General features: G+C 45.8%; 1 protein-coding gene across 2 annotated transcripts in view; it reads left to right on the top strand.

The window, feature by feature from the left end:
* Positions 1-25,148, top strand: part of XRCC6 (X-ray repair cross complementing 6) — a 68,496-nt gene that overhangs the window by 28,200 nt on the left and 15,148 nt on the right. For both annotated transcript variants that reach the window (XM_040407081.1, XM_040407082.1), the window contains exons 7-10: positions 2,233-2,419; positions 3,318-3,486; positions 7,664-7,825; positions 12,693-12,822. In XM_040407081.1, the coding sequence (XP_040263015.1) occupies positions 2,233-2,419; positions 3,318-3,486; positions 7,664-7,825; positions 12,693-12,822 (648 nt within the window). The remainder of the gene's footprint in view (positions 1-2,232; positions 2,420-3,317; positions 3,487-7,663; positions 7,826-12,692; positions 12,823-25,148) is intronic.

Below are 25,148 nucleotides of genomic sequence, written 5' to 3'. Positions count from 1 at the left end.
ACCCTGATAGAGCTCTCTCAGGGTGAAAAGGACTTTGCACTCTCCCTGCTGCTCTGCGCTTAGTGCACACAGCAGCAGGGAGGTGACCATGGCAGCCAGGGCTTCAGTAGCGTCCTGCCTGCCATGGTAACTGATTGGAGCCCCAGGCTTACACTGCTGGGGCTCCGATCGGAACTGCCACTGCCACCAATGAGGAGGGGACCCTGTGGCCACTGCCACCAATGATTATAATAGTTATAATACGGGGAGGGGGGGGGGGCGCACTGCGCCACCGATGATTCTACTTTATATTACCGGGGGGGGGGGGGGGGGTGCACTGTGCCACCAATGAATAGAGTTTATGCTTAATACAAACGTGCGGGTGCCGGCCATATCCCATACCTGGCACCCAGCCTCTATGTCTGCGCGCTGCGATCCGCCGCTATTACCTGTCAGGTGCCGCACCTGAGTGGTTAATAGCGGCGGATCACAGCGCGCAGTCATATGGGCTGGGTATGAGATATGGCCGGTCTGGGTATGGGATATGGCCGGTCATAAAATGTGATCTGATCTTCATGTAAGTCACAACAATAGACAATCACAGTCTGCTTAAACTAATAAAACACAAAGAATTAAATGTTACCATGTTTTTATTGAACACACCATGTAAACATTCACAGTGCAGGTGGAAAAAGTATGTGAACCCTTGGATTTAATAACTGGTTGAACCTCCTTTGGCAGCAATAACTTCACCAAACGTTTCCTGTAGTTGCAGATCAGACGTGCACAACGGTCAGGAGTAATTCTTGACCATTCCTCTTTACAGAACTGTTTCAGTTCAGCAATATTCTTGGGATGTCTGGTGTGAAACGCTTTCTTGAGGTCATGCCCCAGCATCTCAATCGGGTTGAGGTCAGGACTCTGACTGGGCCACTCCAGAAGGTGTATTTTCTTCTGTTTAAGCCATTCTGTTGTTGATTTACTTCTATGCTTTGGGTCGTTGTCCTGTTGCAACACCCATCCTCTGTTGAGCTTCAGCTGGTGGACAGATGGCCTTAAGTTCTCCTGCAAAATGTCTTGAGAAACTTGGGAATTCATTTTTCCTTCGATGATAGCAATCCGTCCAGGCCCTGACGCAGCAAAGCAGCCCCAAACCATGATGCCCCCACCACCATACTTCACAGTTGGGATGAGGTTTTGATGTTGGTGTGCTGTGCCTCTTTTTCTCCACACATAGTGTTGTGTGTTTCTTCCAAACAACTCAACTTTGGTTTCATCTGTCCACAGAATATTTTGCCAGTACTGCTGTGGAACATCCAGGTGCTCTTGTGCAAACTGTAAACGTGCAGCAATGTTTTTTTGGACAGCAGTGGCTTCCTCTGTGGTATCCTCCCATGAAATCCATTCTTGTTTAGTGTTTTACATATCGTAGATTCGCTAACAGGGATGTTAGCATATGCCAGAGACTTTTGTAAGTCTTTAGCTGACACTCTAGGATTCTTCTTCACCTCATTGAGCAGTCTGCGCTGTGCTCTTGCAGTCATCTTTACAGGATGGCCACTCCTAGGGAGAGTAGCAGCAGTGCTGAACTTTCTCCATTTATAGACAGTTTGTCTTACCATGGACTGATGAACAGCAAGGCTTTTGGAGATACTTTTATAACCCTTTCCAGCTTTATGCAAGTCAACAATTCTTAATCGTAGGTCTTCTGAGAGCTCTTTTGTGCGAGGCATCATTCACATCAGGCAATGCTTCTTGTGAAAAGCAAACCCAGAACTGGTTTGTGTTTTTTATAGGGCAGGGCAGCTGTAACCAACACCTCCAATCTCATCTCATTGATTGGACTCCAGTTGGCTGACACCTCACTCCAATTAGCTCTTTGAGATGTCATTCGTCTAGGGGTTCACATACTTTTTCTACCTGCACTGTGAATGTTTACATGGTGCGTTCAATAAAAACATGGTAACATTTAATTCTTTGTGTGTTATTAGTTTAAGCAGACTGTGATTGTCTATTGTTGTGACTTAGATGAAGATCAGATCACATTTTATGACCAATTTGTGCAGAAATCCATATCATTCCAAAGGGTTCACATACTTTTTCTTGCAACTGTATTTATATATCTACACACTTGTTTTTTTTGTTTTTTTTGTGTTGTGCGAAATAATGAAGTTTACTAAGCTATTTCATACTGTTTTGGTATACTGGCGATCATGGATTTTAATGCTTTCTTTTTTCGTTTTCTCAATGCAGAATCCCTCTGAAGCTGGGTGACGACCTCCACCTTACAGTGGGAGTGTATAACTTAATCCAGAAAGCTAACAAACCACCTCCTGTAAAGTTGTACCGTGAGAGCAACGAGCCTGTAAAAACGAAGACAAGAACATTCAACAAGGACACAGGAAGTCTCCTACTTCCCAGTGACACAAAGAAAGCTCAGGTACCGTGGATGATACCAACAGTTCAGTGAACTCTAAATTGTCACTTGATAAAATTCCAGAATACAAGCAGAATCTATATTTTGATGAGACATATATTACACTAACTGCAATACAAAGGTGCTAGTACATGTTTGCGGCTGAGCCTTAGTAACCCTAGCTGCATTACCTCTAGTTTCCAGGCTGCACAAGTACTTTCATGTAACCCTAACAGAAAATTATCAGAAGTAGGGCTAATGTAGTGTGATGGTGTCATTTTGATTTACTGTGATTGGAAAAGGTTAAAGGGAGCCTGCCACCTCCAAAATATTTTTCAAAATAAGCATACTGCCATGTAGGATAAGTATAACTATACCTTCCTTGTGAAAATCCCGTCCTGTAATTCCGAGAAATGGTTTTTGGTGCACCGTGGACGGGTCCCTCCGTTTGGTGCACCTTTGCTCAGCAAGTAACATTGGCCAGTGTCTTCCCTTCTTGTTTGATTTAGTTTCCCTGTGACACAGGGAAAGCCAGTTACACCGAATTGAGCGGCCTGCCCACGGTTCCCCGAAAAGAGTATCAGGGCTCTGACCCTATATAGTGGTATGCTCAATTTGAAACTGATTTTGAAGGTGATACTCTTTTAAATAAAAAAATAAAAAACTGCTGGCGTCAGCTCTGCTCTGCTTTGCTTTTGCGACATGCGGAGTACGCATCCTGTATACATTGGATCCTGATGCAGATGGAAAGTACAGATGGCTCTGAGAAGCACCACTGCGTCTTCCATGCTTTGCATGAAGGTTTAGGTACCCTTTAAAGATAATTAAGAGATTGTCAGAATTGTTTTTGCATTGGGAGCTGATCTGTGTGTCTGATGCTTACATTACCCATCAGTTTACTCTTTAATCTCTCTTTTGTCAGACTTACGGTAATCGTCAGATTGTCCTGGAGAAGGAGGAGACTGAACAAGTGAAGAAGTTTGATGATCCTAGCCTTGTGCTGATTGGGTTTAAACCAATCAGTTTGCTGAAGAAGCACTATTTCATCCGGCCTGCACAGTTTATTTATCCAGAGGAGTCTCTTGTTAGTGGTAAGTCCAGTTGTGGACATGGAGAAATAGAACTCTATATTCTTACTTATCACATGGCAGCATTGCTTGCTGCCATTAGCAAACTGGTGTGATGCTATGTGCCTGCGACATCCACTGTAGACTAGCCTTTAATGCTTTATGCATTGATCTTTGCCTGTCATTCTGTCAGGTTGCCTACATGGAAACAGATGTTGCCATGTAGCCTTATCCACTATCTCTATATCAAGGCTGTATCTGTTTCCTGATTAGCACTAAAAGACAGCACATAAAGGTGCGATCTGAAAGTATCCTAAAAGAAATTTCACATCTGCGTTGTGCTGTCCAGTGTTGAGACCCGGCACAGGCTCTGAAAACAGCAGCACAACACTTCAGTTTTGTCTCAATTCATTGTTAATGGGGACAAAACTGAACAAACCAGAATGGAGTGCACAAGAATGCATTCTGTTCCAGTTTGTTGCGTTCTCATGCCAGACACAAAACCGCTGCAAGCAGCGTTTTTGTATGCAGCATGGGAAACTGAAGAAGCCGGATCCAGCACCAAAAATCATGTTAGTCAACGGTGCTGGATATGTTTTTTTCTGACATGTAAAAAAAACGATCTGGCGCCCATTGTCTTGCAATGGTTTTACTCCCGGATCTACAGGGTGGGCCATTTATATGGATACACCTTAATAAAATGGGAATGGTTGGTGATATTAACTTCCTGTTTGTGGCACATTAGTATATGTGAGGGGGGAAACTTTTCAAGATGGGTGGTGACCATGGCGGCCATTTTGAAGTCGGCCATTTTGAATCCAACTTTTGTTTTTTCAATAGGAAGAGGGTCATGTGACACATCAAACTTATTGGGAATTTCACACGAAAAACAATGGTGTGCTTGGTTTTAACGTAACTTTATTCTTTCATGAGTTATTTACAAGTTTCTCAAAAGCCATTGACAAGCCATTGACATGTCGCCGAGGTTAACACGTGAGGAGTGGATAGAAATTGTATTGATGTCTGGTGAACGCAGTAACCGGGTCATTGCAGCAGATTTCAATGCAAGACACCCTACGAGACCACCCATCTCCCATGCTACAGTTAGCAAATTGCTTGCTAAGTTTCGTGAAACTGGTTCAGTGTTGGATTTGCCAAAATGTGGACGCATGAAATCTGTCTCTAATGAAGAAACATCAGTGGCTGTCCTAGCTTCATTCAGCAAGAGCCCACAGCGTAACACTCGCCGCATGTCACTGGAGAGTGGCATTAGTCGAACATCCCTTCGGCAGATATTAGCTACTCACAAATGGCACCCTTACAAACTCCAGCTACTGCAGCATCTCAACGAGGATGACCCAGATCGGCGCACTGAATTTGCAGAATGGGCAAAAAAAATTGGAACAGGACCCTCAGTTTACGCAGAAGATTTTGTTCAGTGATGAGGCAAACTTTTATGTGAATGGTGAAGTTAACAAACAAAACCACCGCTATTGGTCTGACACTAACCCACATTGGATAGATCCCTCCAAGACTGTTGGAACAAAAAAATTGATGGTATGGTGTGGTATATGGGATACAAAGATAGTGGGGCCATTCTTCATCAATGGAAACCTCAAGGCCACTGGATATGCGAAATTGCTACATGATGATGTGTTTCCCTCTTTATGCACTGAAGCTGGCACGTTCCCTGAGTTTTTCCAGCAAGATGGTGCACCACCACATTATGGGTGTCAGGTCCAAGCATTCCTAGATGAACAGTTTCCTGGAAAGTGGATTGGTCGTCGTGGGCCAGTTGAATGGCCCCCAAGGTCTCCCGATCTGACCCCCTTAGACTTTTATCTTTGGGGTCATCTGAAGGCAATTGTCTATGCTGTGAAGATACGAGATGTGCAGCACCTGAAACTACGGATACTGGAAGCCTGTGCTAGCATTTCTCCTGCGGTGTTGCTATCAGTGTGTGAAGAGTGGGAGAAGAGGGTTGCATTGGCAATCCAACACAATGGGCAGCACATTGAACACATTTTATAAGTGGTCAGAAACTTGTAAATAACTCATGAAAGAATAAAGTTACGTTAAAACCAAGCACACCATTGTTTTTCTTGTGAAATTCCCAATAAGTTTGATGTGTCACATGACCCTCTTCCTATTGAAAAAACAAAACAAAAACAAAATGGCCGACTTCAAAATGGCCGCCATGGTCACCACCCATCTTGAAAAGTTTCCCCCCTCACATATACTAATGTGCCACAAACAGGAAGTTAATATCACCAACCATTCCCATTTTATTAAGGTGTATCCATATAAATGGCCCACCCTGTAGTTTCTTTATTTTCGATATAATACAACTGGATCTGTTCAGAGCGCATGCAGCTGGTTGTATTATAATAACGGAAGCGATTTGCTGTAACTTTGAGACCCCCTGCCAGATCTCAAAACCTGACAGCAAAAGCGCAGATGTGAAAGTAACCTTAGGCTACTTTCACACTGGCGTTTCTATTTTCTGGTATTGAGGTCAGTCATAGGGTCTCAATAACTGAAAAAAACGCTTCCGTTTTGTCCCTATTCATTGTCAATGGGGACAAAACGTAACCGAACGGAATGCCACAAAACCGCAAGCTGCGGTTTTCTTTCCGTCGTGGGATGCTGAGCAAAACGGATCCGTCATGACCCACAATGCAACTCAATAGGGACGGATCCGTTTAACGCTGACACAATCGAAAACGGATCTGTCCCCCATTGACTTTCAATGGAGTTCATGACGGATCCATCTTGGCTATGTTAAAGATAATACAACTGGGATCCAGTTGTATTATCAGAACGGATGCAGAGGTTTGTATTATCAGTAACGAAAGAATTTTTGCTGAACCCTGCCGGATCCAGCAAAAACGCTAGAGTGAAAGTAGCCTTACTTAGTTTATCTTGATACGGCAGTGATGTGATGTTAGGCAGCCATTGGAATACCCCATTAAAGACCTGGTAACCTTATGTTAACTTCTGTGGAGGAACCATCAGAAACATTAAAATGTAAAGCTGGCCATACACTTAAAGGGGTGGTCTCAGCAATTAACATTTATGATGTAGAGGAAGTTAATACAAGCCACTAACTAATGTATTGTCATTGTCCATATTGCTCCCTTTGCTGGTTAGATTCATTTTTCCATCACATCATACACTTCTCGTTTCCATGGTTTCGACCACCCTGCAATTCGGCAGCGGTGGCCGTGCTCGCACTCTATAGGAAAAAGCACCAGACTATGTGAGCTCCCACAGTCGTGGCCACCAGAGAGGTTGGTGCTTTTTCCTATAGCATGCAAGCATGGCCACTGCTGATGGATTACAGAGTGGTTGTAACCATGGAAACGAGCAGTATATAATGTGATGGAAGAATGAATCCAGCAAAGTAAGGCTACTTTCACACTAGCGTTCGGGGCTCCGCTTGTGAGTTCCGTTTGAAGGGTCTCACAAGCGGCCCCGAACGGATCCGTCCAGCCCTAATGCATTCTGAATAGATGTGGATCCGCTCAGAATGCATCAGTCTGGCTCCGTTTGTCCTCCGCTCCGCTCAGCAGGCGGACACCTGAACGCAGCTTGCAGCGTTCAGGTGTCCGCCTGGCCGCGCGGAGGCAAACGGATCCGTCCAGACTTACAATGTAAGTCAATGGGGACGGATCCGTTTGAAGTTGACACAGTATGGCTCAATTTTCAAACGGATCCGTCTCCCATTGACTTTCAATGTAAAGTCAAAACGGATCCGTTTGCATTATCATGAACAAAAAAAAAAAAAATTTTTATTTTTATTTTTTTTGTTCATGGTAATGCAAACGGATCCGTTCTGAACGGATCTAAGCGTTTGCATTATAGGTGCGGATCCGTCTGGGCACATACCAGACGGATCCGACCTAAACGCAGGTGTGAAAGCAGCCTAAGCAATATGGATAATAACAATACATTAGAAAATGGCTTGTATTCACTTTCTCTACATGATAAATGCCATTTGCTGAATTGAGACAGCCCCTTTAAGATAGCTGTTGTACAATGGCCCGTTCATTGATAATTCTTACACCTTACTTCACCATATCCATGCATGTTCAGCTCCTTTTTTTTGCCATGTATTTATTTCAATTGACTTGAATTTCAAATGTGTACCTTTTAAAATTGATTATAGTTGTGTACTAGCTAAAATGTTCTCTCTCTTTAGGTAGCAGCACACTATTTCAGGCTCTGCTCATCAAGTGCCTGGAACGACAAGTGATGGCCATTTGTAGGTATACCCCCCGCAGAAATACACCGCCTCGTTTTGTTGCGTTGGTCCCACAGGAGGAAAAACTGGATAATGAAAATGTGCAGATTAAACCTCCAGGTGAGCGCAGTTCAAAAATCCACCTTTTGAAATGGTGTATTCTAAATATTTTTTTCTTTATATTAAAGGAACAATAAGTCTAGAAATAAAAGTAGACATGTTATACACTTGCCCCTAAGGTTCGTCAGCCTGCAGCATGTTCCTAAAACAGTCTTCCAGAGAACACTGGGGTTTATTTCCTTTTGAACTCTTCCATTTTCAGTTGTTAAATGGCTAACAAGATGGGCCTTAGCCATTTGTGCTCTGTTGCAGACAAAGCAGTGGCCTAAAGCTGGCCACACACACAAGATAATTATTGGCCGCATTGTGACCGCTTAGTCGTGCGTTGGATTGCTGGACGTGTTATCTGGCATGGCTGTGCAGGTGTTACATGCACTAGACACCTACATTTCTCTCTCACATACAGTACGTAGAGTAATTATTCTACCCCACACACTGTATTGGACATGACCCCACAGTATTTACATGCTTCAGGAAACCACTTTATTCTCTTACATAGACAGAGTACTTGTGCTATTCGCAGGATGCTGTATATGACTTGGGTGTGCTGTTATTGTATGCACCTGTCAGCCTCACCCTCTACTTCCATAAGTAGTATAATTGTGCCATGGCTGGTTCTGGTACTTGCATGTCTATGTACATGCCGCAGGCACAAGCTGACTGTATTCTTAGTAGCATCCTGTTGCTGTAAGTGGTGTAACTAACCCTATCTCCTCTTCTATGGTGGAGAGATTGTGCTATTGTAAAATATCCTCCCTTGCTAGACTGCTTTCTTGACCTTTAGGCCTCATGCACACGGAGGTTTTTTTTTTTGCGGTCCGCAAAACGGATTTCCGTTGTTCCGTGATCCGTGACCGTTTTTTCGTCCGTGGGTCTTCCTTGATTTTTGGAGGATCCACGGACATGGAAAAAAAAAGTCGTTTTGGTGTTCGCCTGGCCGTGCGGAGCCAAACTGATCCGTCCTGACTTACAATGCAAGTCAATGGGGACGGATCCGTTTGACGTTGACACAATATGGTGCAATTGCAAACGGATCCGTCCCCATTGACTTTCAATGTAAAGTCAGGAGTCCCTATTATACTATCGGATCGGAGTTTTTCTCCAATCCGATGGTATATTTTAACTTGAAGCATCCCCATCACCATGGGAACGCCTCTATGTTAGAATATACCATCGGATTTGAGTTAGATCGTGAAACTCAGATCCGACAGTATATTCTAACACAGAGGCGTTCCCATGGTGATGGGGACGCTTCAGGTTAGAATATACTAAAAGAACTGTGTACATGACTGCCCCCTGCTGCCTGGCAGGTGCTGCCCCCCCCTCCCCCTCCCCTGTATTTAACTCATTGGTGGCCAGCGCGCCCCCCCCCCCCTCCCTCCCCTGTATTTAACTCATTGGTGGCCAGTTCGGCCGGCCCCCCCCTCCCTCCCTCCCTCGTATTCAACTCATTGGTGGCCAGTGCGGCCGCGCTCCCTCCCTCCCTTGTATTTAACACATTGGTGGCCAGTGTGGCCGCCCCCCCCTCCCTTCCTCCCTTGTATTTAACACATTGGTGGCCAGTGCGGCAGCCCCCCCCCTCCCTCCCTTGTATTTAACACATTGGTGGCCCTTCCTCCCTAATTAAAATGACGGACCGCCCATCATTGGTGGCAGCGGAGAGTTCCGATCGGAGTCCCAGTTTAATCGCTGGGACTCCGATCGGTTACCATGGCAACCAGGACGCTACTGCAGTCCTGGCTGCCATGGCTACTTAGCAATTTTAGAAGCATTATACTTACCTGCGTTGTCTGTGACCGGCCGGGCGCTCCTCCTACTGGTAAGTGAAAGGTCTGTGCTATAAGCAATACGCCGCACAGACCTTTCACTTACCAGTAGGAGGAGCGCCCGGCCGATCACAGACATCGCAGGTAAGTATAATGCTTCTAAAATTGCTAAGTAACCATGGCAGCCAGGACTGCAGTAGCGTCTTGGCTGCCATGGTAACCGATCGGAGCCCCAGTGATTAAACTGGGACTCCGATCGGAACTCTCCACTGCCACCAATGATGGGGGGTCGGTCATTTTAATTAGGGGGGGGAGGGAGGAAGGGGGGGGCCGGCCGCACTGGCCACCAATGTGTTAAATACAAGGGAGGGAGGGGGGAAGGCGGCCGCACTGGCCACCAATGTGTTAAATACAGGGGGGCAGTCATGTACACAGTTCTTTTAGTATATTCTAACCTGAAGCGTTCCCATCACCATGGGAACGCCTCTGTGTTAGAATATACTGTCGGATCTGAGTTTTCACGAAGTGAAAAATCAGATCTAAAAAGCTTTTATGCAGACGGATCAGCGGATCCGTCTGTGTGAAAATAGCCTACGGACAAGGATGACGGACACGGATGGCAATCTTGTGTGCATCCGTGTTTTTTCACGGACCCATTGACTTGAATGGGTCCGTGAACCGTTGTCCGTCAAAAAAATAGGACAGGTCATATTTTTTTGACGGACAGGAAACACGGATCACGGATGCGGCTGCAAAACGGTGCATTTTCCGATTTTTCCACGGACACATTGAAAGTCAATGGGTCCGCAAAACAAAACGGAACAACGGCCGCGGATGCACACAACGGTCGTGTGCATGAGGCTTTACTTTATGTTGGCACTTAACGGTTAGGCACAACCCTTTCTTGGGTTGACTCTGGGACAGTACTTGCTCTCACTGTGGTTGGTTCTGACAAATTCATACTACACGCCAAGCTTTAAAGATGCCACCCAGGCACCCAACAATCTCGTTTGAGTCTCTGGGACTGTTTGGGCACATTCTGGGTCTCTGGCTGTGTCTGTTTTGGGTCCCCCATTCCAGAGTGTCTTTGGCTGTCTAACTGATCAATTTTATCCAAGCAGGGTGCCCACAACTCACAGACCCTCTTGGCTACATTCGTGTCAAAAGATGCCCGGTCTGTCAAAAGATGCCCGGTCTGGCTCTTCTTACCTCCAAGGTCCCCTTTCATTAACTTCACTCAGTGGGGTTCTGAGGTGTTTCCCATTTCTTGCTATTGATGAGAGACTCCTTGCTCAAGTATCTGGATTCAGGTGCTGTTCTGTAAGATGGCCTTATGTCGCATTCCGGTAGTTGCTCCTCCTTAGGTTGCCTAGACATTGTCTTCTCTTCAATTGAAAGTACCCACATGAGTTTTTATTCACTTTCTTCACTTCTATCCCTGGGGTCTGAGACTTGACAGGTTATCCCTGAGGCCTTTAGTGGCAAGGATTTGCTTTTGCCTCAGAATTAACAGTGATGTCCTGTTCCAGGTCTTTGGGGGTCACAAGGGAGGGGGGAGCTTATCAAGTTTCTGGGTACTCCAGGCTTTTGGTCACCACTTAGGCTCAAGCCTTTCATCCTCCATCTCTGGTTTTATAGGATTCTCCATTCCATGAATCCTCCTGTTCTACCCTATGGGATTGCCTTCACATTGTCTTGATGGGTATTCCTTATAGGGTCTTCACTAAGCCCTTCCTCCAGAAAGGTTGGTCAATCCTGCTGGGTTATATTACCACTATTGTCTAATTTATAGATCTTTTATTTTGTAGATGCCCTTTTTCAAGGTGTCCAGTTCGATCCAGGCTGACAAGCTCATCCTCTGCTCCCCAGCATTATCCATGACTCCATTTGCATGCAGCCTGTCAATAGTGACAAATTTGCAAACTGTTTCTTCAGGATTCTGGTCCCATTCAGAGCCCCATCTCCCTTGAATCTCTAGTAGTCACTTGGTCTTCTGTGAGTATGGTTCAACCATGTTCATCTTCTCCTTCCATTACATCTTTCTCTTCTGCTTCTTGCCCTGAGATTTTCAGGCTGTTTTTGCAAGGCCGCCACCTGGGCTTCAGGTCACACGTTTTCAAAGTTTTATCACATCCATTCCCTGCCCTCTGCTGATGCCATTCTGGGTCGCAAGTTTCTGCAAGCGGCTGTTCGTTAGGTGCTCCACATGGCTGTTTCTTCCCTCCCTCGGGGTCTGCTTTGGGACATCCGATGGTGCTGTGTTCCCCAATGCCATGTACGAGAAAAATGGATTTTTGTACTTACCGTAAAATTCTTTTCTCGTTGGATGCATTGGGGGACACAGATCCCACCCTAGTTTCATTCTTAGTTCAGGTTTACTGGTTTTCCCGGGATTCTTTGTTGACGGTCCTCTCTCTGATTTAGTACATGCTGGCTTCTCTCGTTGTTCTGGTTTTAGGTACTACTACTGCTTTAGTACCAACTGGTTAGTCTAGTGCCTGTGCAGAATGTATAGCCCACCTGCGTGGAGCCAACACTTTTTCTTTCTAGTGTCAGCCTTCTAGTGGCAGCTGGGCATATACCATGGTGCTATGTTCCCCAATGCATCCAACGAGAAAAGGATTTTACGGTAAGTACAAAAATCCATTTTTTTTCCTCTAATGTAGCTGGAGTCCTTAAACTTTAGAGGACATAAAATAATTTGTAGTAATTTTTTTGGGGGGGTGAGGATTAAAAACAGGAAGTTCAACATTGTTTTTGTGATTTATTTTTACAGCATTGACTGTGTGATATAAGTAACATGATAACTTTATTCTCTGCGGCGCTACAATTAAGATAATGACATATTTATATGTTCTACTTCTTGCACAACAGAAAAAAAAATGAATCATTTATTTTTGCAGCGTCACATTCCAAGACCCATGACATTTTTATTATTCCGGTTTACACCTTATTCTCTTGAATTTTCATCTTCGAAGTTGTTCCTTTTAGAGATACGCCTGCTCGCAGTAATATTTGTTTCCAGATCTGAAGGGGTGTTATTGTTTATGATAAATACCAGCACTGTAACTTTAATATTCCTGATTGTCTTTTGAATTTAGGTTTCAATCTAATTTTCATCCCATTTGCTGATGATATTCGTAAAATTGACTACCCAGAGATGGTTCCAGCTAATGAGGAACAGGTGGATAAGATGAAAGAAATTGTCCATAAGCTGAGATTTAAATACAGGTATGACTTGGATGAATTATAGTATAAGAATATTATGTTTTTAAAGTGTAACTGCCATTTACATTTTTTTTTAGAGGCAGTGATAATGACCATTTCTGTAATATATTTTAGTTACTGAAATTATACATTTTCATAAGAAAAATATCTCTGAAGTGGCACAGAAGATGGGAAGCTCAAAATGGGACACTTCATATAATAATGGCGATGTACATGTTCAGTTATGGAAATGTACAATTTCAGTAACTTAAAGTATGTTACAAAAAATGTCCCATTAAATAGATATCCTGTCCTCTCCACCCAGGATTACCTTCCTTGTATATCCACAGTTGACCATGGTAATGGCCGCTGCTGCGCTCCAGCAGTGGTGCCCGTACTTGCGCAATTTAATCTAGTAATTTCACACTGAGGCTCCATTCACACGTCTGTATAATGGGTCCGCATCCATTCCGCAAATTGCGGAACAGGTGCGGACCCATTTATTCTCTATGGGGACGGAATGGATGCGGAGAGCACACTATGTGCTCTCCGCATCCGCATTTCCGGAGCGCCCCTCCGATCTTCCGGTCCGCGGCTCTGGAAAAAAAATAGAACATGTCCTATTCGTGTCCGCAATTGCGGACAAGAATAGGCAGTTCTATGGGGGTGCCGGCCGGGTGTATTGCGGATCCGCAATGCACTACGGACGTCTGAATGGATCCTGAGGGTGAGAGTCCTCCAGCCTCACTGCCATAAATAACTCCATTCAGAATAAGCAGCCCCTACGTTGTGTTAACACCTTCCTTAAGTGAGATCAAAATCATATGGTAGTGCAGACTTTACATAGTGTGATATACCTGTAACTGCTCTAACACTGCTGACTCATGTACATGAACAGAAGCAAGCAGTGTACATACTGGGGGGGGTGGATGTCTGAAAACACTAAATGCTGCATGTATAACTGTATGATAGCATCAGGAGCACGCACAGATCCTGGAAGATATTCATGCCAGTCATGTGACTCATTAGCATGGTTCTGTCTAGTGCTCAGCGAAGCGCGCTTCGTATGTTTCATCCGAAGTCGCTTAGTTCAAAACTTTGGAATAATACTCCGGAACCAAAGCAGAGTTTGGTTTAAAGTTTTAAACTGGTTTTCCACTTTAAAAATCAACTACCGCCTTTCCCCGCCAAACCCTTAGTGCCCATATCACGGTGATCCCTAAGCCAGGAAAGAACCCATCACTATGCGCCAACTACCGCCCGATATCCCTACTTAATGTGGATCTGAAAGTATATGCGAAGTTGCTGGCCCTGAGGTTGCACCCGTATATCCCCAGCTGTGTTCATAGGGAACAAGTCGGATTCGTCCCCGGCAGGGAGGCGCGAGATAATACCCTGAAGTCGATTGGTATTATTTTCAAGGCGAGACAATCTAAAACACAGCTGTGTCTTCTCTCAGTCGATGCCGAGAAGGCATTTGACAGGGTGAATTGGCAGTTTCTTTCTAGAACATTAGAGCACATAGGATTGGGATCTAAGATGATAGGTAGGATTATGGCGCTTTATGCCTCCCCCTCGGCCCAAGTACGGGTCAACGGAATGCTCTCTAGCCCCTTCGAGATACGGAATGGGACACGTCAGGGCTGCCCTCTTTCCCCCTTTCTGTACATTCTGTGTATGGAATCCCTGGCTAATGCCCTACGATCCAACCAGTCCATCAAAGGCATACAAGTCGGACGTACGGAACACAAGCGGTCTCTGTTTGCGGATGACCTCCTCCTGTACTTGTCTTCCCTGAGAGTGGGTCTACCCTCGGTCCTCCGAGAATTTGAAACATTCGGTCGCCTTAATAACTTCAAGGTAAACGTGCAAAAATCCGAAATCCTGAATGTTACTCTGCCACAGCGGGAGGTCGTCCACATCAGAGATACCTTTTCGTTTCGGTGGGCTACCCTCTCCATCAAACACCTAGGGATTGGCCTACCGGCCAATCCAGCACACCTATACAAACTCAATTAGAAGCCTATCATTAGCTCTATTACAACCAGTCTGCAGAAGTGGTCTCCTCTCCATATCTCGTGGTTTGGGAGGATTAACGCTCTTAAGATGGATATCCTTCTTAAGCTATTATACCTGTTTCAGACTGTCCCATGCGTCCTCCCACAAATGTTTTTTGGTCAGATCCGCAGGCTAGCCTCACAATTTATATGGGCTGGGTCTAGAGCCAGGCTTAGTTACGCTATCTTATCTCGCCCCAAATCCTTGGGAGGAGCAGGCTTGCCCAATTTTAGTTCTTACTATAGAGCGGCGATAGCAAACTGTGTCCTAGATCTTTTCCATAACCGGGAAAGGAAATTGTGGGTAGAGATGGTTCACGAACTAGATCCTTCCCTAGCGACCGGTATTTTTTGGTTGCCACAAACACGCCAGAGACAATTACTCGATCCCAAACATCCATCCCTCCTTCATATGCTCGCTAAATCCTGGGGTAAGTTCGCGTCCAAACTCAAATTGGTCACGGCCTATGGCCCTTTAATGGTCCTTAACGATTGTCCTAATCTGCCGGTGGCTATCGGGCGCCTACCGTCCTTCCATGCCACATCTTCAACCCTGATCAGGCTGCGAGACCTTCTCTGTGACTCTGGTGTTCGCACTGTGGATGACCTATCACACATACTGCCAAGATCCCCAGGGCAATGGTTTCTCTAATTCCAGCTCCGCAACTTCCTCCGGTCTCTGGCCCCTGGATCGCAGTTGTCGGCTCACTTGACTGACTTTGAGAAGCTCTGCCTAGCAGACTCTTGTCCGGGGCATGCTATCTCTCTTGTATACGGCTTGTTGGGCACTGGGGACATTGGGGATGGGCCACTCAAGACTCAAATCGCAAGCACTAAGTTTGCGCCTGATTGGGAGAAGGAATGGAACTTCACTAACTGATGATCAATGGAACAGAGCACTCCTGTTCATGCATAAGTCCATTGTGTCTTGTCGACTACAGGAACTTAACTATAAGATACTTATGAGATGGTATAGAACCCCAGTGAAGGTTCACAGATTTTATCCATCGGTCCCTGATACGTGCTGGCGATGTAACTCAGCAGTGGGCACCATGCTTCATATATGGTGGGAGTGCCCAGGAGTTTCTTCTTTATGGTCAGACGTTTTTGCCCTATACAATGCTTTATACCATTCTAATGTTACACCCTCACCATTGATTGCCCTACTATCCATCTATCCGGGACGCCCCCAACAGATAAAAAGAGGGGCGCTTAGAATCTTTGTACAGGCCATGAGGCAAATTATCCCCCGTAGATGGAGATCCACGGACAGCTTGCAGAGAATAACTTGGATCTCAGCCCTGGACACCCTAGTTCGTATGGAGGAACTCTGGTCAGAATCTCATAATCGGGTACAGATTTTCTCACGCTCTTGGGAGCCATGGTTCCAATTTCTGAACTCAACCCGTTTTGTAAAATGGTTAGCTACTGGTAGTATTGAGACCCCTAGCTCCTGAGCTGTGATACTTTGGTTACTTGGTAGTATGGAACATCTTCAGCTTCCTCATCTACTGTTCTCTGGCGTGTGTCCCCCCTGCCCCTCTGACTTTGTGAGTCTGTTATCCCCGGTTTCATACAGCTGGTAAATTGAATAGCATTATACTACTCACACACTATGCATGTTTCTTTGGAATGTATTTGCTTCTCCTATTTCTTGATTGATACGGACATGCTCGTCATTCTGCTCTTTTTTCTAAAAAAAAATTGATTGAACGGGGGCGTGGCCTGACCGACATGTGAGCGGACGCACTGCTCAGAGCTCCCGGCCGACTATCCTGACAACCTCCATCCACCTGCTGTAATCAGCGATAATCTGTTCCATTTTCAGCGGGGACCGACTCTCCTAAGTCCCGACACCTAACTGTGGCGATATGACGCGCCAGAAAGCCAAAGACAAGGAGGGGAAGGAGTGCGGAGCAGCCACGCTGGTGAAACAAAATGGCGCCGCACAGGCGCGGTGAAGATCTCTGAAGTTGCCGCGCGGCTAGAAAAGTTTGCCCGCTCATCCTCTACGGCGGGGAACGCAGCAGAGCCGACACTGGTGTCAGACAGCAGCCCTCTAGCAGCTACCATCTCTGCTGCGTCCATTTCCTCTCACAAGGCTCCAGATACAGAGTACACTGAGGTCAGTGGGGCACACAGTGTAGGGGCCGGCCCAGGGACTGAGCCTACTATTAAAGATGTATTTTCAGCTGTTACACAATGCAGCCTGGCTCTTAACACCTTAAATACCCATATGGGGGGCCTCAAGGAGGACGTCCTGCTTATTAGGCAGAACTTGCGCCAAGTGAAAGACCGCCTGGGGGAGATGGAGACCCGCATTGGTGCTGTTGAAGATCAAATGCCGCCAGTCAAAAGGGACCTACAGCGGGTTATACATAATTTCACACTACTCATCTCTAAATCCGATGATCTAGAAAACCGTCTGCGGCGCAATAATGTTCGCATAGTCGGAGTGCCTGAACGAGCGGAAGGTGCAGAGGCTGTGACGTTTTTTGAGAAGTGGATTCGGGATAAGCTTGGAAGTGATAAATTGTCTCCCCTGTTTGCTATTGAGCGGGCCCATCGTGTACCGTCTCGTCCACTGCCTCCTGGGGCGCCGCCGAGGCCTATCCTGCTAAAAATTCTACACTATCGAGATAGAGATGCAATTCTCAGGGGCGCAAGAGACTGTGCTGATCTTACTATTAATGGGAGACGCATTTCCATGTTCCCTGACTTCTCTGCGGAAGTTCAGAAAAAAAGGGCGCGATTCTTAGATGTCAAGAAAAGACTCAGGAACTTGGGCCTTTCTTACTCAATGTTCTATCCCGCCAGGCTACGTATAGTTGCTCATGACAAGATCAACATGTTCGACTCTCCAGATGAGGTGTGTCAGTGGCTGGATGCCCACGAAAGCAATCTTAGTGGCAACACTTGAAGATCTGTCGTATCCTTCTATGATGTAGATGGACGTTATTTGCAAGAGGGTTCCATATGGGACTCTGTAACGTTTATTTGCTTTGTTTCCTAATGGGACCTTGCTCTGATTCTAGACGGGTATAAGGGTCCAGATAGCTCATGTCTGACTTCCCGAGTTCCCCATGTTGAGTTCATGGATTGGGGCCTTGGGCAGTCTGACTTTACAGCAGGGTGGTGGAAGCACTGTGTTTATATGGCCGGGGTTTGGGCTATATAGTTTGGTTCGGACTAATTAGTGACTGTTTATGATAACTGTTACTGTACTTCCGGTTCAGGATTTTTGTCTTTTTGATCCCCTGACTCCCTTACTTAGGAGGGAGATGTCTTATTTGTATTAGTTTTTTTGTGTGGGTGGGGGAAGGGAGGGATGGGACAGGTTTTAAGTTACTCAAGAGACGGCAATATATTTTGTGGTGGATGGATGGTGGCGGGCACTTAGCATATCAATTCTGGCTTGTGGATGGGTACTCTTAAGATCCTTGCCTGGAATGTGCGGGGCATGGGGCAAACATCAAAAAGGCATGCGGTTTTCCATGCTCTGCGAACTTATCAACCGGCCATTCTCTGTCTATCCGAGACGCATATTACGGAAGACCGGACCTATTTGTTGCATAGAGCATGGATGGCGCATGAATTTCACTCTTACGTACTCCACTCATGCCCGTGGAGTTAGTGTTCTGGTACATAGGTCGCTTCCATTTGAGGTTAGAGAAAAAAGTATAGATGGCAATGGGAGGTTTGTGTGCTTAGACTGCTCTATCTTTCAGTTTAGGCTGCTTTTGGTAGCAGTTTATATTCCCCCGCCATATTCTAGTGAGGTTCTGAAAAGAATCTTAGTATTTATTGCTAAATTTCCGGGTGTGCCGGTGCTTGTGGTGGGGGACTTCAATATGTACATGGATAAGTCTCTGGATAAATTTTCTCCGGGTGCCCCTGTATTGGGTCCCTCACAGTCGGTTCTGGCAGGGCTGCTGTCAGAGGTTGATATTTGTGATCTGTGGAGGGCCACGCACAAGGACGATAGGCAATATTCTTGTTATTCTTCCTCTTATAATTCCTTATCTAGAATTGACCTGGTGCTGGGCTCTCCTTCCTTGTTGGGTACTGTTGAGGAGGTCTCCTGTCTGCCCCGGAGTGTGTCTGATCATTCACCTACATTGACACAGTTGAAATTGGGAGATGTGAGGCCTGGTGTTAGACCGGTTTGGAGGCTAAACCCATTTTGGCTTCAGCTGGTTGATACGGGCACTATTATTCCTGATGCACTAAGGGAATTCTTTACTACTAACGAAGGAACATCTTCTGTCCAGATTGTATGGGATATGATGAAAGCTTTTATCAGGGGCATATATATTAAAATTATTAGTGCCCATAAAAAACTAAAAGTCGAAACTTCTCGATTGATCTGGCAAGTAGGGTTATGGATACTGAATCTAAATTTATAGCCGACCCCTCACAGATTAATGAAAACAACTGGAGGGAGGCTTTTTAGCCTCTGCTGGAAGGACCACCTTGTAGAGCAGGCTAAAAATAAACGCCTTTTCATGACCCAGAGGTATTTTATGGAGGGTGAGAGCGCTGGTCACTTATTGGCCACAATAATTAAAACTCAGTTGGGACCATCCTGCGTTACTTCTATTAGAGATGCCCATGGGAATTTGAAAATGGGAGATGGAGATATACTCGAGGTTTTCTTTGGTCATTTTAGGGAGGTGTATAGATCCAAGCTCCAGGTTGGCTGTGTAGACAGGGAAAATTATTTGGCAGGTTACTGCATGCCCTCTCTATCAGAGGAGCACAGGGAAATGTTGGATGGAGAACTTCAGCTAGAGGAGTTAGAGATGGCGCTTAAGTCCTTTTCTAATGACAGGGCTCCTGGGGGAGATGGCTTGCCGGCTGAATTCTTTATGAAGCATCAAGAACTTCTCCTTCCACGTTTACATAGTGTCTTTGTTGACTCCTATCGGGTGGGCGTTCTGCCTAGTTCGATGAGGGAAGCGATTGTGGTAGTGATTCCTAAACCCGGCAAGGATCCCTCCCAGGTAGACTCTTATCGGCCTTATCTCTTTATTGACGACTGATGTGAAGATCTTGCCAAGGGTGCTAGCTAATAGATTGATACGAGTTATCCACACGGTTATTCATGATGACCAATCGGGTTTTATGCTTGGAAGGTCTACGTCCCTCAATCTTAGGCGCTTGTTTTTGAACTTGCAAATGGGTGGAGATGAGGGTGGGGGGTGTAGTGCTGTGGTCGCACTCGATGCTGCCAAAGCTTTTGACAGTGTCGAGTGGGACTACCTCTGGGCAGTCTTGTCTAGGATTGGTTGTGGATCTGGATTTATTAGATGGGTGCGTCTGCTGTATAACCAACCCAGGGCTAGGATTAGGGTGAATGGTGGGATTTATCCGGCTATCGCATTGGACAGGGGAACCAGGCAGGGATGCCCACTGTCGTCTCTTCTATTCGCCATAGCAATAGAACCATTGGCCTGCATTCTTCGCAACACGCCAGTATTCAGAGGCATTAGAAGAGGTGCAGTGGAAGAGCGTATATCGCTTTATGCAGATGACATGCTTTTATATGTAGGAGATTTAGCGTCGTCTATTGATCCCATTATCTCGCTCATCTGAGAATTTGGCAGACATTCTGGATTGTCAATTATCAATTGGGATAAGTCTGTCATACTCCCCATGCCCGGTTGCCGGAGAATTTATGTTTAGCTCATACTAAATTGCAGGTAGTATCCTCCTTTAAATACCTGGGAGTTATGGTGGTGTCACGACCATGGTCATGCAGTTGCCCGCGGTCTGGTATTGTTCTCAACCAGGTGAGGGGGTGGCTAGTATGTTGCCTCACGTGTGGTTGCCGCTGGCAACATAAGGTTCTTGGCAGTGGAGCAGCCGGAGCTGGTGGCTAGGCGGCTCGCTGTCTATGCATGCGCTTGCCTCTGGCAATTTGTTGTTTTATGTGTGCACTTTGTTTGTTTGGTGTGCACGGGATTTAGTTGTATGTTCACTTCCCCTTTAAGTGATTACCTTACCTAGTCTGGTGTTGGAAGGGTTAACTCCCTTCCCAGTGTGCGTCTGTGTGGGTGTGGCTACTTGGGCTATTTAGCCTCTGCTGGAAGCCTGTAGCTGAGGGGTACTCCAGGCATGTTATGCTGGAGTCATCCTCCTGGTATCCTTATACCATCTTCCAGTGAGGGCCACCCTTGTGGTCATAAAAGACATGTCGTGATGTTATTTTTATATTTGTGTGGTGTCTATATCCTGTTTGCAGCTATGGATCTGGTTTCCTGTGTGTGCTGTGTCCTTTTTATGTTTGGTGTGGACATCGGCATTTGAGCACGGGTTCCAGGCAGTGTGTCTGTGGCAGGTAGGTGTGCAAGTGGTTTCACTCACCTGCCATATCCATAGGCTGTATATGTACTCCCTTACTTGCAGCTTGGCCAGTTAGACACTTGTTCGTCCGTGTCTAGGAGGAACAGGTCGTCTTACCCTGCTCCTAAGTCCAGGGATTTCCTTAGGGCTAGTAGGGACCCTAGGTTCCGGAGTATGAGCCCTCCTACCATCTGGGTTGGCTCATACGGTTAGGAGTCAGGGTCAGTATTAGGGACGCAATAGGAGGTGACCTGCTCCCTGATCCGGTGGTCCTGGCCTAGCAGATTCCATTATCCTTTAACATCGCACGGATGAGGGTTTCCCCTACTCTCATCCGTGACAGGTGGCTGTTGACCAGAAAAAATACATACCAAACAATGTTCTACCCCTGCTTGCCAGATTCAAAGATAAGGCCACATTGTGGCATAAGCTACCACTATCCTCGATTGGCAGGGGAAATTTACTTAAAATGATTTGGATGCCTCAGCTTTTGTATTTGCTCCAAAACTCTCCTGTATGGATCCCTATGCATTTTTTCTATAAAATACAAAGTATGTTCCGCTCCTTTCTGTGGAAAAATAAGAGCAGTCGTATTCGATATGAAACACTACAAAGGGCAAAGGATGCGGGGGGCCTGGCTCTACCTAATCCCTTTATGTATTTCCTCTCAGCGCAGTTGCAGCATTTCAAAGGATGGAGCAAGGGGGGCGGTGGAGGAGCAGCAGGAAGATTACTCACCTGGGTAGCAAATGGGTGGTGTCCTTTAGAAGCTTTGGAGGGGGAGGTTCATCCTGGGTTTAGAGGAACCCCCATCATGGGTCTTATGAGAAAAGTGTGGTCTAAAGTCAAAGACATTCTGGGTGTCTCGGGGTTGTTGGATATCTCTCCCGTCTGGAACAACCCTCAGCTGGGTGAATTATCTTGCCTGAGGGGTTTTGCCCAGTGGAGACTATGTGGGATTTGGAATATTGGCCAACTATTATATGGAGGGGTTCTGAAACAATTCCAGCAGTTGAGTGCTGAGTTTGGCCTGCCCTCAACGCATTTTTACAAATACTTACAACTGAGACATGCCATGGAGGTACAATCCAGGCTCTCCCCCTTAAAGTCTGTGTCCAATCAAATGTTAAATGATGTAGTAGCTTCTGGATCTGTCAGGGGAGCTATTTCTAGGTACTATAGTGTGCTGCATGGGGAATTAAAAAAAAAAATATCCGCTGCAGGTTAAAACTAAATGGGAACGGGATGTGGGAGAGATCTCTGATGACAAATGGGAGGAAACAGTTGCCCTTACACCAGTAATTTCGCTAAGTGAAGCTGCTAGACTGTCGCAGCTTTATATGCTGCACAGAGTCTATAAGACACCGGTATTTCTATTCCAAGTGGGATATAGAGATGACTCCTGCTGTCCGAATTGTGGAGAGTCTGACGCAAACTTGTTTCATATGCTATGGCAGTGCTCTAGTGTGAAAACTTATTGGTGTAATATTATGCAACTGATTAACAAGGTATATAGCGGAACGTTAAAAAAGGAAGATTCGGCGGAGCTAAGGACGGCATGTGAGCAGACGCGAGGCTGCTGAGCTCCTCTCCATTATCGGCAAATACATCCTGTAAACGGGCGAATATAGCTCACAAACAACCCCTAATCTACCTCTGGGCCGTTACTGACCTGTCCGGTGCGCAGCAGGGCCGAAAAATCGCGGCCATGAAGATAAAAAAGGACGCCAAAAGCGGGGACAGAGATATTCAAGATGGCGGAGCGGCAACCCCAGGCCGACAGAGCCGCTTGGGGGAGGTGCAGAGAGATACAGCGGTGAGGCTGGAGAAATATGCCAGGACGCCGATGACACAGAGCACCAGGGGTATGAATAAAAGGCAGACACAAATGTCAGAAGAATCGCTGGCAGATGATGTGGCTGAAAAAGAAGCAGCTGCAGGGGCGCACAGTACTAAATCCAACAGGTACAATGCCCTGCAGTCAGAAGATGATGACATCGACACAGGGGAGCAGGACTCTGACTCTGATGAACCCACCCTGAAAGATGTTATGCATGCTATAATCAAAGTGCGGCAAATCACTGAATGCTCTCACTGTGCAAGTGGGTGCTATAAAGGAGGATGTCACTATAGTCCGCCATGACATGAAAAAGTTGACAGAGCGCACCTCAGCTTTGGAGGAAAGAATGGGAGCAGTTGAGGATGCCATACCACCCATGAAGCGTGATGCTACAGAATATATGCGACGTCTAGACATTATTGCGGCTAAAAGAGATGACCTAGAGAACCGGTCACGCCGTAACAATATAAGGTTAGTGGGAGTGCCTGAAAAAACCGAAGGGGCTAACCCTACAGACTTTTTTGAAACCTGGCTAAAATAAAAATTTGGGGAGGCGGCGCTGACACCACTATTTGCGGTCGAAAGGGCTCATAGAGTTCCAACTCGCCCGTTGCCTCCGGGCGCACCCCCGAGACCAGTCTTGATGAAAATATTACACTACAAGGACCGGGACATTCTACTGAGAAAAGCCAGAGATGTGGCTGATCTTACCATTAACGGGCAGAAGGTGGCGCTTTTTTCAGATTTCTCTCAGGAAGTGCAAAAAAGAAGAGCTAAATTCCTGGACATTAAACGTCGCCTTAGGGCGTTGAATGTATCCTATTCCATGATCTACCCAGCCAAGCTAAGAATTGTCGCACTGGGAAATACAACATTTCATGAGGATCCGAAGGAGGCGCTGAGATGGCTGGATCGACATGAACGGCAATTGGCGGAAAACAACAGATGAAATTATCCGAGATGATAAAGAACATGCTCCCGTGTGGGCATACTTTTTGCTCATCATCTGGCAGAATGAGTATATATGGGCGTGATTGGAGGGTATGAATGCTGTAATGGTTGCATAACAGTTGTTATAAGGTTGAAATATGCATCAGAGTATTTAGCAGGTTTCAGTAGCCCGTTAATATCACTATATATGAAAATGCAGAGGGAGCAAGTAGACCTATAAGGTAAAGGAGGGATTTATACTACATAAACAATTTAAGTGTTGATAAGTTTTTAGGGTTAGCCAACCCAGTTACTAAAGGTAAATTGCTGAACAGTGCTAGGCCTCAGCAGCGGGTGCTGTTTTATCCCACGGGCCAATCAAACGGTGTTGTAGTGGGGACTCGTGGAGGAGGTTGAAGCACTAACCTTGTCTTTTTGGAGACAAAACTGTTAAAGGGGAAGTTACCAGTTGTTTGTTCAGATACTGCGGCCATGATAGTTCAGACTAACTATGTTAGAGTTTTGTTTGTATACCATACACCAGAGAAATGTCTTGATATGTCTTATATTTATATAGGGTTCTACCCGATGAATATGTGTGCAACGTGTAGAGATGGCAGGAACAATTAAATTTGTTAGTTGGAATGTCAGAGGGGTAAAAGATAACAACAAGAGAAAGGCAATATTGGATAGCATGAGGCAATGCCACCCTGTGATCTGTTGCTTACAGGAAACACATTTGTCTAAAGAACAGACATCGCTGCTCAGTCCTCGTTGGGCGGGGCATTGTTTCCATGCTACCTATTACACATATGCAAGGGGTGTGAGCGTTCTCATACACAGGAATATACCATTCAAATGCCTATCCCAAAAAATAGATACTGAAGGGAGATTTATTTGTTTATATTGTACTGTATTTAATACAAGATGTGTTATAATAGGAATATATATACCGCCGCCGTATTCCCCTACTGTGCTCAGAACTGCTCTGGGTTTTGTGACGGATCTACCAGAGGTCCCGGTTTTAATGTTAGGAGATTTCAATACGGTAATACATACTGATATGGATAGAATGAGTGGGGGTCCACAATCTGCGGGGGGTGGTGTCACTCAGTTTGGCAAATTAATTCAGGAGGTCTCCCTGTTGGATTATTGGAGGATGAAACATCCACAAACAA

This window comes from Bufo bufo, chromosome 9 (genome assembly GCF_905171765.1).
Source record: "Bufo bufo chromosome 9, aBufBuf1.1, whole genome shotgun sequence".
NCBI classification, from domain to species: Eukaryota; Metazoa; Chordata; class Amphibia; order Anura; family Bufonidae; genus Bufo; species Bufo bufo.
This window is presented reverse-complemented; position numbering and strand designations above follow the sequence as displayed.